Genomic DNA, 16,360 nt, shown 5'->3' with positions numbered 1-16,360 from the left:
TTATGGCAGTGTATATAGATTTATAGGCAGGAAAGTTGTATGTAAAAAAATGAGGGATTTGGTGTACCAGGTACATGAATAAAATTACAAAGCTGGAATGAATCTCTCTCATACAGTTTCTGGAGAGAAACTAATAAAAGATACCTTTACCTATTTGACACAAACCTGCATTATAAATAGAAGCAGGGCAGTCAGGCAATCATGAAGTCCTATTATATATGAAAATGACTGCTTTGAAAAAAATAAATGATAAGTAGTAAAAGGACATTTCTTCAATAATTTCTACTTGGTCTCTCTAAAATTGCAAACTTCTTACTTGTTCTGTTTTCCATCTATTCACGATGTGAATTACATGGGATACTTGTTGACATACTTAAGATTCATGTTCCTCCACCTGAACCAAAGCATGGCTGACAGTACAGCTGTGAAGAAATTAATTTGCTGAGAATATGACTTAGTATTAGAACATGTACAATTTATTCTCCAACTGTCAAGCTCATCTGCAGCCCCACAAGGTATTTTAATGGCTACAGTCTGCTCACAAAGTCGGGGAATTGAAGTACCTTCAAGTTTTGGAACAAAAAACCCCCAAAGAATCAAAAATTTCGTCTTCTAAAAAAAGGCCTCCTGTTCAAGAAGAAAAGCCTCAGATGGTCTGCATTCTTCCGTCTCCAAAAAGTAACAACACAGAAGGTGAAGGTGAAAAAAAAATAACTGAGCACACAAAAGGTTGGACACTTGGATGAAATCAAATTTCCAGGTGTTCATGTGACAATCAGTGATTGAGAGCATACTTTCCTTAGGAAAATATATGGCCACAGCTGCTAACTCAGTTCAAAATGAGGAATTCACTTCCATCTTTCCCTACTGCCTGCCATGATGCTGCCCCTCATGAGAATGAATCTACATAAAGAACAGTTTGTCTCTAGTGACAGCCTTTGGTGCAGTGTTAATGCCTCTCATATGTAAAAGTTTCCCCATAACAATTAATATTAACCAATTGGTAAGTGATTTACACAAGTAACATATGAAAATGGCTAATCAATCCAAAGTTCCAAGAGTTTTTTCTGGTGCAGAAAAAAAAAAAAAGCACATAATGACAAGATGTAAATAAATGGAATTTACTTGCATCTTCCAGTTATTTTCATAGAATCATGAGAGCTTGAGACAAAAAACATTAGTTTTAATAATAAACCAGATAAACTCACAGAAGCTAAATATATCTAAGGCAACATGAATGAAGATTGACAGACACATAGAAAGAGATATTAAAGAAGTCTATTGGTTTAATTTTCTTCAGAATTAACATAGAAATATAGGTTTCTTTGTAAGAACTAAATATATTTTATTTAGATAAAGATGTGCAATCAGAAAGTATGATTCTCTACCATTGCTGAGAAACTAAAAAGGGACAATAGTAACAGTTATTTTAATTCATAACTTCCATCTACAGCAATTAAATCAGTTTGTGTATTAGCCATATAATGAATCAGCACATCGATGTTAACTAGCCTGCAAATCATTGGTTCTGAATTAATCGAGTTTATCTTCTACAGTTCTTCACCACTGTGGTAGATGATCAAGCAGTTCAGAGTTTGGCATAGTCTTTCAGGATCATTTCCAGTTTCTGGCTCAGCATGATGTTCCCCTTCACTTTTAGTTTACCAGAAAAGAATGCCTAAAGAGAACAGAATAAAACAAGAAGCTAAAGAATGGTTATTTAGCACTCAGGAGAAAGTATTCAGTGCACAATGCTCAATGGTTATCAGTTATTAACAACCGCTCACTTCTAATACCGCCCAGAATCAGATTTTTTATCTAAAGTGCAGACAAAGCCAAGTCTGTCACTCATGGGAAAAAAATCAAATAAAATAAATACAAAACAACTTCAGTGGCCTCTGTTTCCTTTCCACATACACTTCGAGAAGTTCTCTGTGCTGTAAGACAAATGCTTTCATAGGATCTGGTGGCAAAACTTGAGCAGGGCTCAAAAATAAAGCTCCCATCATCACCCCCTCACACTACAGATACTCATACATCATTGTAAGAAATGAAAAAATGGAATGAAAATATAATGAAAATTAAAGACCTAATGAAAATATAAGCTACATACTCAGATTCATAACAAATACAAACATAAACTTGCACAATGTATTACACACGTTAGGCTAAAGAAATGCAATGGTTTTATACATACCATATTACAACAAATAGGAAATTAGAAAAAAAGATTGTTTGCATTTGCAAAGTCATAAAACAATAAGTATTTTCCCTTCAATGCTGGTATATCACATTTTTATTGTCTCTACTTCAAAGAGCTGTATACTCTGTTTCAATCTAGCTTGTATTTTTTTTAAACTAGTTTTGCTTCGCTACGGCTTTGCAGTTTGAAAGCCCTTTGAAAGTTCTTCAAATGTTCTTTTGCATAGTTCCATTAGATTGAAATACATTCAAATAAAGAATAGAGAGCTAGCAGTAAAGAATTTGAATAGATGCTTTAAGCTTCTTCAGATAGAAAACTTCACAGAAACTCAAAGGAAACACTAATGCCTAAGTATAGATGATGTTCCTAAATTGCAAGCACTGTTCTTTAGCATTCTGATGATTACCCATCAACATTTAGTTTGTTTATGTTTTATGCTTGCTGTATACAGAGAGTCACAAAGGATTTTACTCATGTGGTATGTTAAGACTTATAACAAACATTCACTGTGATCATTAGTCTCCAATTTACAATCAAAGTCTCTAACAACTTCTGCTCTGGATCAAAGAAAAGAAACTGATATATGATGAGCTTAATTAAAGTTTTCATTTGCTCAAGCTTTAATCTGTAAGCTGACATTAAATTCGTGACAGTTTAATTTACTTTTACACAAGGCATTTTTATTAGTAAAATTAGTAGTTTAAAGCAGTTGATTACTCCAAGAAGCTAAAAGTGCAGACACAGATTACAGACCTTCCTTAAATCTTTATTTCCCTGAATAATATCCTGGTTTGAGTGAATTTTGACCATCTACATGCATGAATTCTCTTGACCTTTCTCTTTGCTGCAGCACTAGCAATAAATCAGACCACTGCCACAAACATCAACTGCCTGCAATATGACAAGCAAAACAGCCTGAACATTCAAAATGACAAACCTAAACTTGCAAATGGTATACTATGAAGTACTAGCAACAAACTCCTAACTTTGTACTGCCAGGCTTTATGTCAGAATCACAGTATAGTCTGAGTTGGAAGTGACCCAGAAAGATCATCCAGTCCAACTCTAAAGTGTATGAGCCATATAGGTATTGAACTCACAACCTTGCCCCCCTATAAACCAGAGCCTTGCTTTAGCCCTTTGTGGTTATCTTTGACTTAACACGATAAAGATGACATAAATGCCCCCTCACACTTTTGGCTAATTCAGTATAAGGTACTGATGTGCTTAAATCTCACCTGACTCTGGATTCCACTGTGAAAAATATCCCAGGATACAGAATGCAAACATGAACCACAGCTTGATTTAAGGCAAACGATATGCCTACATACAAGAGAGTATGTTTGTGACACCCAGGCTTTACCTTTTGGGGGTTGATCTTTTGTTGTACCACATCCATGAAATCCTCATCTGAGAGAGTGAAGGTAGTATCAGCAGAACTTCTGGCAGGTCCTTGATACACTGCTCCAGAGCCATTCTTTAAGTCAATTGCTGAGAAGAGCATAGACAGTTAAATTTCAAAATAAAGATAAAACTTTCAGGCTTAAGAACAGGACTTTCTTTATCTATTATTATAAAGCATCCAGTCTAAACATAAATCTTGAGCTATCAGCCACTCAGAAAATAAATGAGGTTTAACTCTTCTTCATCAATGAAAGAAATTTAAAAATTATTCCTGTACTAAAGGGGAGGGTGCTTACAGCGAGGACTTTAAAATTCTCACAGCAATGGTAACTATTTTTGAATGACACTGAAGATGCACAAAGTATTAATTAGGGTACTTATTGCAAAAATGTTCAAGTTAGTAATAAAGCTCTGTAGTTCAAAACCAGCATTCTGTAGTCAGGTAAGGTAAATGCAGCGGTGTTCAAACACACTGCTGTGTTTTCCCTGGTCTGTCCCCCAGGTAATAGAATATAGCCTATTCTGCTTCATGCAAGGAATGTTTAAAGCCTTGTCAATTATGTGTCTTTCTCTCTTGGAAAGATGATAATTCCTCCAAGTATCTGTAGCTTCAGAGTGTTCTTTTCCCATGCCAAATGACCTGCCAAAATAACCTATTACAGGGCTAACACTATCAGGTATTGTGTCATTTGCTTAGAAGAGTATTTTGACAGGATGTGCTCTGCCAAGTAATTCTCAGATTTTGTGAACTCCTGTCTTTCCTTTACACCTTTACCTCTTGATCCATTACGCCCCCATCCCACGTGTTATTCATGTGGATATTCCCGAAAGGACATGGTATCTCTAGACACATAATCATGGATGACAGTTGGTTGCTCTTCATGGACAAATTTTAAGGCCCTCTCCTAACCATGGAGCCTTTTTTCTGCATAAGCTATCTTATGTGCAACTTTTTTCCAAAAAATTCTTTGACAAGATAAGTGGAACTATAGAGACTGGGAGTAGCTTTAACCTATTTAAGTCTCATTTTCTGAAATGTGCTTTAAGCAATATTTATCCAGTTACTACAGAACTAGAAGGGGACTTAAGTATACAATGTTGCTCACAAAGAAATGACATATAGGACTATTATTTCCAGTTGATTTTAAGGTAAATGATAATTTCTGGAACAGATTTAATTAATATCACTTCAAGCTATATGCGAAGAAATTAAAAAAGGTTACTGAGCACCAGATACATTATCTGTACTTTTGTGTTTGTGGGTAGTGGTTGTGTAACATCCTTGTAACTCAAAACAGCCACCATAAAATCTAACATATCCAAGCCTTTAACATTGCTGCTGTAGGTTATGCAGGCACAGACTCTTATTAGGAAAACAAAAATTTTAAAAATCACCTACTGAATCATTAAAGGCAAGCTGCACACACAGACCTAAGTCTGAGAATGGATACCAACTCTCAGACTAAGTTTACCAAGACTAACTGTTCATATGCTTTTAAAATACACCTCCAATGTTAGGCACCATACAGTGTAGCCAAACTGCTTCCTTTGAGACATCAGTAAGGTAAGCAAGCTCAACAGACTAATTCACAAAACACAGACATGGTGTCTAGGATGCCTGCAATGCCTAACCAACTGTTTTGAATTACAGTAATTTCACGAATACAAGCCGCACCATTTTGACTAAAATTTTGTTCCCACACCGGAAATGCGGCTTATACTCCAGGAGCGGCTAATATGTGAATAATTTTCTGACATTTACAACCCCAGAAGCGCCAGCCAGGGTGCCGAGCCAAGCACCTGTCAGTAAAACCCAGGATTTCGTGATTGTTACAAATTGGTTACTGTGTTGCGCAGCGGGTGGGGCCAGCTCAGCGGCCAGCAGCGTGGGGGGAGGGAGGGAGGTAGGGGAGTTCCCTACTTCAGGCGGGGGAGAGGCAGAGGGCTCTGTGTTGACATCCCCATGGTTTGGGGAGGAGGTGGGGGCTCCATGCTGCCATCCCCACGGTCCGTGGGGTAAGCGGGGGGCTCCAGCCCCCGCCTGCTGCGGCAGGAGCAGGCAGGCTCCACCCCCACCCTCCGCCACTGTGGCGGGAGCGGGGGGTGCTCCATCCCTGCCCACCATGGGAGCGGGGATGCTCCATCCCCGCCTGCCACTGGGGGCAGTGCCGGGCCGAGGCGAGCAAGCCCACAGGTGGCGGCCAGCCCCAATCGGCCCCGCCGAGCGGCCCCACCAAGCTGGGCCACCTGGCCCCGTCAGCAGCCCCTAGCGGGCCGAGCCTGCACAGCCTTAGCTGAGCCAGTAAACCCCCCGCCATGCCGCGGTTCTGTTACTATTGGCAACTTTGTTGCACGCAGGTCCTCGCTGTGAACAACAGAGTAGCTTATACTCAGGTGCGGCTTATTTATGGACAAAGAACAAAATGTTTGCCAACACCCAGAGATGCGGCTTATATTCGTGAAATCACTGTACTTCTGGACCTCAGAAACCCCTTTTCATACTTCATTCTGCTGGCATTATATTTTTTTCCTGTCTCTACCATTCCTACACTGCTCCAGAAGGGCCCCAGACATTGAAAGCCTGATGTATCATCTCCCAAGACACAACTTCTCCTTCTTCACTAATTACTAGTTGAAAAGTAATTTCTATATATGTTACTGATAACACTTATCCATCAGTCTCACCAGTGTCAAGTTCAGATGACAAAAACAAAGTAGTGACTCAGAAAAGTTCTCATGACCCCTAAGTTTTATTTTGAATATAGTACATAATTAACAGTTGTTACATTGTTGTACATTAAGATATTACTTAACATTATTACAGTCCTTGTTCTCCTTCTCCATTTCCTAGTCAAATCCCAAGACCATTATTTACCAGTCAATGTCTACAATTAATACTAACCTCTCAAAGCACAACCATACCTTTAACATTGCATAATCATGGCACTCATAATCAAGGTAAATCTTTCATGTTTACAGAACCACAGAATTGCTATTGTTGGAAAAGACCTTCAAGATTATTGAGCTCAACCTTTGACTGATCACTAGCTTAACAACCAGACCACAATGCTAAATACAGTAGTTTTTCTTGTACACTTCCCGGGATGGTGACTTATCCCTTTCTGTGAAGAAATTTCTCCTGATGTTCACTATGAACCTCCTGTGGTGCAGCCTTGAGGCTATTTGTTCTTGTCCTCTCAATGGTTGTGGAGAAGGAAGAGCAACCCCTTCCCCAGCTACAGCCTCCTTTCAGTCAGTTCTACAGAGCAGCTAGGGTCCCTTTTCTCCAGGGCAAACACCCCCAGCTCCCTCAGCTGCCTCTCGGAGACGCTTCTTCAGCTCCATCACCCTTCTCTGGACTCACTCCAGCCTCTCAAAGTCTTTCTTGCTGTGAGGGGCCCAAAACTTGACACAGCACTTCAGATATGACCTCACCAGTGCCCAGTACAGTAAGACAATCACTGCCCTGGTCCTGCTGGCCACACTATTTCCGGTACAGGATGCCACTGTATGCCTTCTTGGCTACATACACTGGCTCATGCTCAGCCAGTTGTCATATAAAACCCTCAGACACTTTTCCACTTGGCAGCTTGCAGCTTTCCTGCCACTCTGCCCAGCTTGTGGCACTGCCTGGGGTTGTTGTGACCCAAGGGCACTTTACCTTGTTGAACCTCATCCAATTAGTCTTGGCCCATTGATCCAGCCTGCCCAGATCCCTCTGCAGAGTCTTCCTAGCTTCCAGTAGATCAACGCTCCCACCCAAACTGGTGCCATCTGTGAACTGAGGGAACACTCAATTCCCTCATCCAGACCAACAACAGTGATATTAAAGATATTAAACAGGACTGGCCCCAATACTGAGCCTTAGGTAGCAACACTTGTGACTGGCTCCACCCCTCCTGGGTCTGGCCATCCAGCTAGTTTTTTACCCAGTAAAGATTATGCCTCTCCAAGCGGTGGACTGCCAGTTTTCCCAGGAAAATCCTGCGAGAGACAGTGCCAAAGGCATTGCTGAGGCAGACACATCCACCAGGTGAGCCACCTGGTCATAAAAGGAGACCAGGTTGCTCAGGTAGGACCTCCCTTTACTAAACCTGGGCTTGCTTTGATCCTGGCCCCTTGGTTCCCAGATGTGTTGAGTGATCACAATCAAGATGATCTGCTTCATAATCTTGTTGGGCACCAAGCTCAAGTTGATGACCTCAAATCTTTAATTCCACCTCAAGTTAATCCTTACTAGAAATTCTACATGAAAAAAAAAAAAAAAAGACTAATCTATTGAATCTAGTGGTACATTCTTTCCCCCAAAACGTCAAAAAGGTTATGTCCACTTCCTCTGTATTTTTTTCAAAGAATATTACGATTTTTTGATTAAAAAGTGAAACAAATACTAAGCAGCCACAAAAGCAAAGCAGTCTGACAGCAAAACTTTCTTTTCTACAAAAACATGGAGAACCTTCTATTACTACTTGATCCATTCCTTTAATAGGCTTTATCATAAATGAGTTGATCTCTCTAATGCAAGTAGTTAAAAAAAAAAAAAAAAGGTGCCACTGTGGAGAAATGCAGAAAGATTGATCTAAAATATATCAAATGTTATTACTTAGAGAAGGAAAGTAGCTCCCTGCCTTATAAAGAATGAAAAACTACCACAAAAACTTGCTCATTCAATTTTTTTGTGGGGAAGGAAAACAGAAGGATTAGAAACATACACAGTCCACTTTCTTCCCTCCTGACCAATACCTAGGCTAGAACACTGAAAAGACAACTGAGATTAAACTAGAGCACTAGCTCATGGACAAATAAACTAGCAATGAAGGAAATAAGCTGAATCAGGCTCCAAGCATCAAAACAGAAAAATCTTAGCTTTCCAGTGACCAGAGAGAGTGTCCTCTTGTATGCCTTCTAGAACATATTCTATTATACACCCAGTAGAAAAAGTAGAATCAAGAGATTCAAGTGAATAAAATGCCAGTTTTCCTTCTAATTTTTGCATATTAACAGTCAGACTTTTTTTTGTTTGGTTTGGGTTTTATTCTGCTTTACAGTGGGTAAGTAAGGGCAATACAAGACTCAATATCTAGGCAAATGAAAACAAGTATCTCTTCATTGCCTGAAGTCATATTGCATCATAAATTATTGAGCAATTTCTCCTTAATTTCTCATGTTCCCAACTACATGTAACAATTTCTTCCCCAGCTCTCATAACAAAGTTTTATTCTTCTGAGAACTGGAAAGGAACAGAAACATCTCCTGTCTTCAGCACTAATGTCAAAAACATGAAGAAAAGCAACAGATGGGAAAACTCTTCTGAGTACTGTTCTAGAGTGCCATTAACTATCAGCTAACTATCAGATTTCAACAGCACTACCTTTTCTTTTCAGAAAGTTAAGTCGAAACTAAACCTTAACTCTAAGAAAAAAAGATTAATATTTTATAATGCCTGAAAAAATGCAATTGTTGTATAGTAATATGTATGCAGGTGAGAGAAAAGTATGCTTTAGCTAGTGAGGCAAACTGGAAAAGGCTGGGATGGATTATCAATTAAGGTTTTTCTCAAAATGTGAAGGTAATTTCAGAACCAATACAATTATTTCTTAGGTATTTCTTTTGATACTTGCTTTATCTTTTTAAAAGGGATTTTCAGCATCCTCTTGAATTAGAACAGCTTGCTTTTATACAGAAATACCACTAATTATGGCCAGTTTTCAAGGGTTACAGTTCAACATTGTTTACAGAGCAGATGAGCTGTCCAAAATTTCACATCCTCAGTGCACAATCCACTGCATTACACCTTCTTATGGCTTCACACTATCCATAGAGAACTACATAAAAGGAAAGGCCACTGCTGGTTATCAGACTACTATTATACTAGTGCCTCCATAAAGAAGACTCTCTTTAACAACAAAAGCCAAATTCAATTCACAAATTTCACTTCACTTGAACTTCTAAAAGTCCTGGTTTACTGCAGAAAGTAGAGATCAGGAGGTCACAGTTCTAGTTAGAACTTTTTGGTTCCTTAAAGTTTGAAAAATTCCAGATTGATTGCATACATGAGAACAAATTTCACCGAATCAGAGAATCATTAAGGGTGGAAAAGACCTCTGAGGTCACTGGGTCCAAGTTTTAACTGATCAGTACCTTCACAACTAGACCATGGCACTGAGTGCCACACTCTTGAGCTTGAACTTCTTGAAGACCTCAGGGATAACGACCCCAGCACCTCCCTGGGCAGCCCATTTATTAATTCCGTGAGGAATTCCATTCCCAGTTTCATGAACAAATTCTTCCTGATGTCCAACATGAACATCCCATGACTGAGGTCCATTTTTGCTGGTCCTGTGATTTCTTACCTGGGAGAAGAAACTGACCCTCACTCGGTTACAACCTCTTAGTAAGCAGCTGTACAGAGTGGTAAGGTTCCCACTGAGCCTCCTTCTCCCCAGGGTAAACACCCCCAACCTCCCTCAGCTACTCCTCATTAGACTTGTGCTCCAGACCCTTCCCCAGTTTCACTGCCCCTCTTCTCTGGACACACTCCAGCACCTCAGTGTCCTTGCTGAACTGAGGGGCCCAGAAATGGACACAGCACTCAAGCTGTGGCTGCTGCCTTCTCTCATCTGCTTCCTTCCCAGAAATGAAGAGGTTGAAGGACATTAGTAGAAGATGCTGGAGCTACAATCACTGAGTAAAGCAGAAATGGGCTGCAGGGCCCGGATTGCTTCCAGCACTGCCAACTGCTGCACTTACCACAACAGCACAAAGATGTGTAAAAGTGACAAGTCAAAAAATTAAAGCACAAGACAGAACAAATATATATCCAATTAAATAAGAGAAAGAGGCCTACCAGGTAGCCCAAAAGAACCAGAGACTGTTTTTAAAGGCCTGGGAGGCCTTTACAAAGAAAGGCCTAAAAAAGGATAGATCACCAATTAATTAACATCAAGTCACAGTTTAAAACAAAACAAAAAATTCAGGCAAAATAATATTCTTCCTCACATACCAGTTGTTTCAGTGATAAGTTGTCAGGAATTTTGATGCTGAAATAGTAAGCAATATTTAGCTACATGAATCAAATTGTGAATTAATTTTAATGTCGTATTTTCCTTTTTGCATTCTTGTAGCTATGTACATCATCGGATTGACCCTCCAAAATGGCAATTTTACTTAGAAGAGGTAGGAGGCTAATTCAGAATTGATCTCCTCTAACAGCATAACATCTACAAAAATGATTTAAAATTTTTGTACACAGAAGATCAATAACCACCAGGTTGAATTTAAATGTACAATAAAGTCTACTGACTGAGTGAAGAAACATTAAAATCTGAAGCACCTTTGAAAACCAGTCTAAATAGTGACACAGAAATAAATTCAAGCTATCACAAAGGTAACATTGTACTGTCAACTTCAGGTTTTATAGTAAAAAATTAATTTGTCAAAGGTTAAAATTTCTAAGTGTGTACAGAAGCTTATATTACATCAACAACTGAAAGTGTCAAGCACTGAAGTAAGCAAATGGCATTGTCAATGCTACATAATTCTGAACTGACTGTCTTTGCTCATCTGCATTAAGAAAGTCTTGCTGATGACCATACAGAGATCTTGCAAAGATCACAAAATCAGAAATCTTTTGGACTATTGAGTATACCCTAACTGCAAGAAAGCTGCCTTCCTTTGAATGTAAACTCAAAAACTACCATCTTCTTCTGCATTTACCATGGAAAATGAAAATACCAGCATCTGGTAGACGAGACAGTACAAGATCATGGCCTTGAACAGTGAATAATAACGTAACATATGTAAACACACTTAAAGAATTAAGTTGGCGACTGCATAGAAATCTTAAGTACAGTAATTTCACGAATACAAGCCACACCATTTTGACCAAAATTTTGCTCCCACACCGGAAATGCGGCTTATACTCAGGAGCGGCCAATATGTGAATAATTTTCTGACATTTTCAACCCCGGGAGGGCAAACCGAGTCAGTGCAAACTGCAAAGTCGAGTTCCTGCCAGTAAAACCCTGCATTTACGCAGTTGTTACAAATTGGTTACTCTGTTGCACAGCGGGTGGAGCTGCTCCGTGCAGGCAGCACAGGGGGTGGGGAAGGCAGGGTAGCTCCCTCCTGCTTGGCCCCGCAGCTCGGGGAAAGGCGGGGCTCTCTCCTGCTGGCCCCGCGGCCTGGGGGGCTCCCGTCCCCGCGTGCCGCCGCCGCAGGAGTGGGAGGGGGGCTCCATCCCCACCTCCCACCGCCGCCGCGGGTGCTGGCGGGCTCTGTGCCCCCCCTGCCACTGCAGGGCAGCATCGGGCCGGGGTGAGCGAGCCCAGCAGTGGTGGTGGCCGGCCTCAAGCGGCCTCGCCGAGCGGCAGCGCCGAGCTGGGCCGCCCAGCCCTGTCGGCAGCCCCGAGCCCTCATGGCCCAAGCCGAGCCAGTAAACCCCGCCCTGCCGCGGTTCTGTTACTATTTGGCAACTTTGTTGCACGCGGGTCGTCCCTGCGAACAACAGACCGGTTTATACTCAGGCGCGGTTTATTTATGGACAAAGAACGAAATGTTTGCCAACACCCGGCAATGCGGCTTATACTCAGTGCGGCTTGTATACGTGAAATTACTGTACTTGTCTCTGGAAGGTCTTTTGCTTCCTGTTTGTTTGGGTATACGCTTTTTAACAGCTGGAAAGTGCTCTAAAATATTCCCCAAGTAAAAATTTAATCACATATATGCCTTGCCATTAAAAATGTACCCCTGGAGTTAAACAGACAACAATAGGCTCTTGGTCCATGTAAGGACAAACAGTCAAGGTTGACAATAAAGTTGTAATAACTCCTAAAGCTCTGCTAGTGAGTTTTTGCAACTATTTTCATACTGACAATATGAAAGTTTAATATTTAGATGATTTGTAGCTGTTTCATTATTTCAGTACTAACCAAGGTTTCTTAATCCAATAAGTATTTGAAATCTAAAGGCATGCAAAAATATTCTGAAAACATAAACCAAAACAGAAATAGGATGATACAAAAAGTTCTTTCAACAAAGATGATATAAAAAGGAAGTACTAGCATATCAATGCTCCAAAAGGAAAAGTAAACAAAATTTTCTACAGACACCTAGCTGACTTACCAAGATATTTACATTCAGCCTTATATATTTACTGCGTCACAAAGACTACAGTAATTCCTAAGCTTTAAGGAACTGACCACACTGTAAAAATATTCACAGTAACTTTTCCAAGATTCTGGAAATGTTTCACTTCAGCTCTTAATAGCTCCCCCAGCCTCTATCCCATGGGGAGCTTTAAGTTTTTTTCCAAATTAATGTAATAGTGCAGAAAATTTTTACTGCAACAGAAGCAGAGGGAACAGGACAAACAAAGTCTCTGTCCATTTAATCCCTTTTAGCTAGAGACATATGAACAGGAAGAAAGCAGTAACTTCCTTCTACTGCTTCAGGAGAAGCAGGAGAGGACAAAAGGTTGACTATTGATTTATTTAAGCAGGAGCACTCTCTTAACCTGAATACAATAGCAAAAACATTCACCTGTTTTCCCTCTAATCAAATATGGTCTCATGAGGCAGGTAAGGGCACTGCTGAGGCCTAAATCTTTAAGCGTGCTTGTTCTGCATTCAGCAATTTGCAGTTTCAGAACTTCCTAAACGAGCAATTTTATTCATATCTTGAAACAACTCTCAGCAGATTTCTCCTCCATTGACTTACTCCTCTATTCTCTGGACATACATAATATTGAATTAAGGTAATCAATAAAGCAGTTCCAAAGTTAAAGTCAATGATCAATAAACCTGAAATAGTCTTCTAGTTGTTATTATAAACATGTATATCACTTATATCAAATTTAGTTACACATGAAACAGTAGATGGGACTGATGTGGAGTACAGAGTGATTGACCAACAAACAGAAGTTTCCACTTTAAGCATTCCGGAGTTTAACCAATGCATTTCTAATTACCATCTAAAATGTAAGCAAGAACACAAGTAAAACTTTGTAAGTCTTCACTCCAAGTTCTGACCATGTCTATAATCTAAATTACTTTCACACAAAAATGGAAAACTGCAGACAGTAGAAATGACTAAGAGCAGTAATGAATTTTTAGACAGAACGTCTGAGTTGGATTATTCAGTATTTCCCTTGTGTCATTTTGATGTATAGCAATCAGCTTGCATAATCTACACAGGTATATTCAGAATATTTATTAACTTCTATCCACATGGAAATACTCTTTATCCCTCAAAAACAAGGTAGCAGAATACAACTATCCTGATCAATCTATGTAAAATATTTTTCCTGAAACTTAGCAGCAGTCTTGCTACTCAGAATCTCTGCTAGTTAACATTAGGAAAAGATTAAGTGAAGTTACAGGCTTCTAAATTGCTCAACAATAGTTTAAAGAAAGTCACAGTACACAGACAAAAACATAATGCAGACCTGATCTGACCTATTGTTGAGTCTCCCCTCTCAGCCTGTCAAAAGGCAGCCTCTTCACCCTCATTGTCCCCAAAACTCTTTTGATTACAATCCAACCACTGAGACCAATCAAATAGAAGAAGTCTAAGCAAAAGACTTGATCCAAAGACTAATTTCTCCACAAAAAGGCCTAGAAGTTACAACCTCACTAAGCTTCTTCCCTTTGGAAAAGCTTTTGCACTCTATCAGTAGAGTAGACAACTAAAAAAACAAATAAAATTTCCAAAGATAAAAAAATCTATCCAATTAATAAAATTAGATTTGGGGTTGCTTTCAAAATATTAATCTTTATAAAGAGAGCAAAGGAGAATAAAAGAAGAATAGGTTTTAGAGGAAGTAGTTTTGCCCCCATCAGACTACTTCACATAGTTCTATTATTCATTTAATCAAGAAAAAGTTCTGCTGTGACCCATTGCTATTACAGGCTTTAGTTTCTCGTCATCAATCAGTCTCATGCTTAAACGACACAAAATCATGATTATGCCTCCATGAAACCTTGATCTCAGAAACTTTAAATGGAAACAAATTGGGCTACATTTCCACTGAAGTGACAAGAACAATGCAGTAGAAATAATTACTTATTTGTTTTAGATCAGTTAGCATGTACATCACCAGCAGACTAATTACTGTAACAGTCCTACTAGGCTAATTTAGCATGCTTTCCTAAGTGCAGTGGCAATCCAATCTGGAAAATGTAAACAGAAATAGACTGAAGTTCTAAAGGATGATGCAGCCTATGCCTGCATCTAAATAAGCAAGTTAAAGAAATACATTCCTAGAAAGGGTAGTAACTGCAAATTTTACCTGACCTCTGTCATTTGTGAACCCAGAATGCATTAAGACCTGTAGGTCTCACTGCATATTCATCTAATACATTACTCTTAGCTTCAAGCTTTCAAGTTTAATTAGAATGATTACAACTAATCCCATTTCATCAGGGTATGATAGAAACACTACAACTTACTCCACTGCATAGCTGTTTTTCCATCCTTAGTGATGTCCCACTGGAATATGGCGTTTACTTTTTTTACCAATTCATTTCCCATTTCTTTTACACGACGACCAATTTCTTCAAACACAAGGTTACTCTGCAGCCCTTTAGTCTTAAAAAAATAAAAAAGAGTAAAAAAATTTAAAATTGAAACGTCATTAAAAGTACTGAATATGTCTTTTATTTTCCAGGAAACAATGCTTCAACTATCTATACCAGAATTATTAAAGGCTACTCAGATTTCTTCTACCACAAAATAATCACCTCTAGAAACCATCAGTATTGAAGCAAAATGCTAAATTTCAAATTTTCATTTAAAATTATTTCAAATCTTGTTTTTTTAGTTTTTTTCATTTATCATTACAACTTAAGACAGGTTTTTTAATTAGTGCTCTAAGAGTTTCCAAATTGGCCTTTTTTCCTTTGGAGGATAACCACTGACACTTTTTCCACATTGAATGTTATGTTAGTTATCAGAACAAAAAAATTGTTTTTACCAGTACATTACTTTAACTTGACATAAAAGACCTTGAAAATGTACTGCACTTTGAACACAGTCAACACTCCAGTGCAGACAAAATTTAAGAGTGGCATTAGCTACATTTACATTTCCAACTTTTCCAAATGCATTATTTTGCAAGCCTTTCACTGTCTTTCTTTTAACAAATATTTGAACTGCATAAAAGGCTACACTTTAGGAAGCTACTTCAGTGACATTTTTCACTAACTGGAACTGGAGCAAAGACGGTCTCAGCTTTAGTTGTTCACTGTACTTACAGCATAACACAAGACTCCTCACTCAGGCTGCTATTTTGTCAGGTCTTTGGTTAAGCCTAACATTTTCCATTATATAAAAGAGTTTCCAACGGCATTTAAATTTGCCAATCTTCACTCAGGCTGGTTTCCCGTGGTGGGTGTCTGACCCTGTCAGCAAATTTCTGCCAAAGCACCTTAATTTCTCAGAGTAAGCTTAAAGAAAAACACCTGCTCTGCCCAAGTTAAAAAAAAAAAGAAAAAAAAGGAAAATCTGAGCAGTTCAGGAAAGTTCTAATGTTTGAACTTCTTTCAACAATTCAGAATGTGTCAGAAGAATAAACACAAGCAGCAAAAATAAACAGGTTCCCAGATAAATCATAGAATCATAGGATGGCCTGAATTTGAATGAATCTTTAAGATCATCTAGTTCTAACCTCCCTACTGGGGGGCAGGGATACTTTTCACTAGACTAAGGTTCTCCAAGCCCCATCCAGCAGCCTGGACTTCAACACTTCCATGGATG

General features: G+C 39.1%; 1 protein-coding gene across 1 annotated transcript in view; it reads right to left on the bottom strand.

The window, feature by feature from the left end:
• Positions 1-1,107: 1,107 nt before the first annotated feature.
• HSD17B4 (hydroxysteroid 17-beta dehydrogenase 4) overlaps positions 1,108-16,360 on the bottom strand; it is a 66,315-nt gene continuing 51,062 nt past the window's right edge. Inside the window, exons 22-24 of the mRNA XM_033084804.2 lie at positions 15,055-15,193; positions 3,567-3,694; positions 1,108-1,678 (exon numbers count right to left, since the gene is read on the bottom strand). Coding sequence (XP_032940695.1) covers positions 1,589-1,678; positions 3,567-3,694; positions 15,055-15,193 — 357 coding nt within the window. The 3' untranslated portion in view covers positions 1,108-1,588. The remainder of the gene's footprint in view (positions 1,679-3,566; positions 3,695-15,054; positions 15,194-16,360) is intronic.

The sequence above is a fragment of the Catharus ustulatus genome, chromosome Z (assembly GCF_009819885.2).
Source record: "Catharus ustulatus isolate bCatUst1 chromosome Z, bCatUst1.pri.v2, whole genome shotgun sequence".
NCBI classification, from domain to species: domain Eukaryota; kingdom Metazoa; phylum Chordata; class Aves; order Passeriformes; family Turdidae; genus Catharus; species Catharus ustulatus.
Note: the sequence above shows the minus strand (reverse complement) of the source record. Positions and strands in the feature narration are given on the sequence as shown.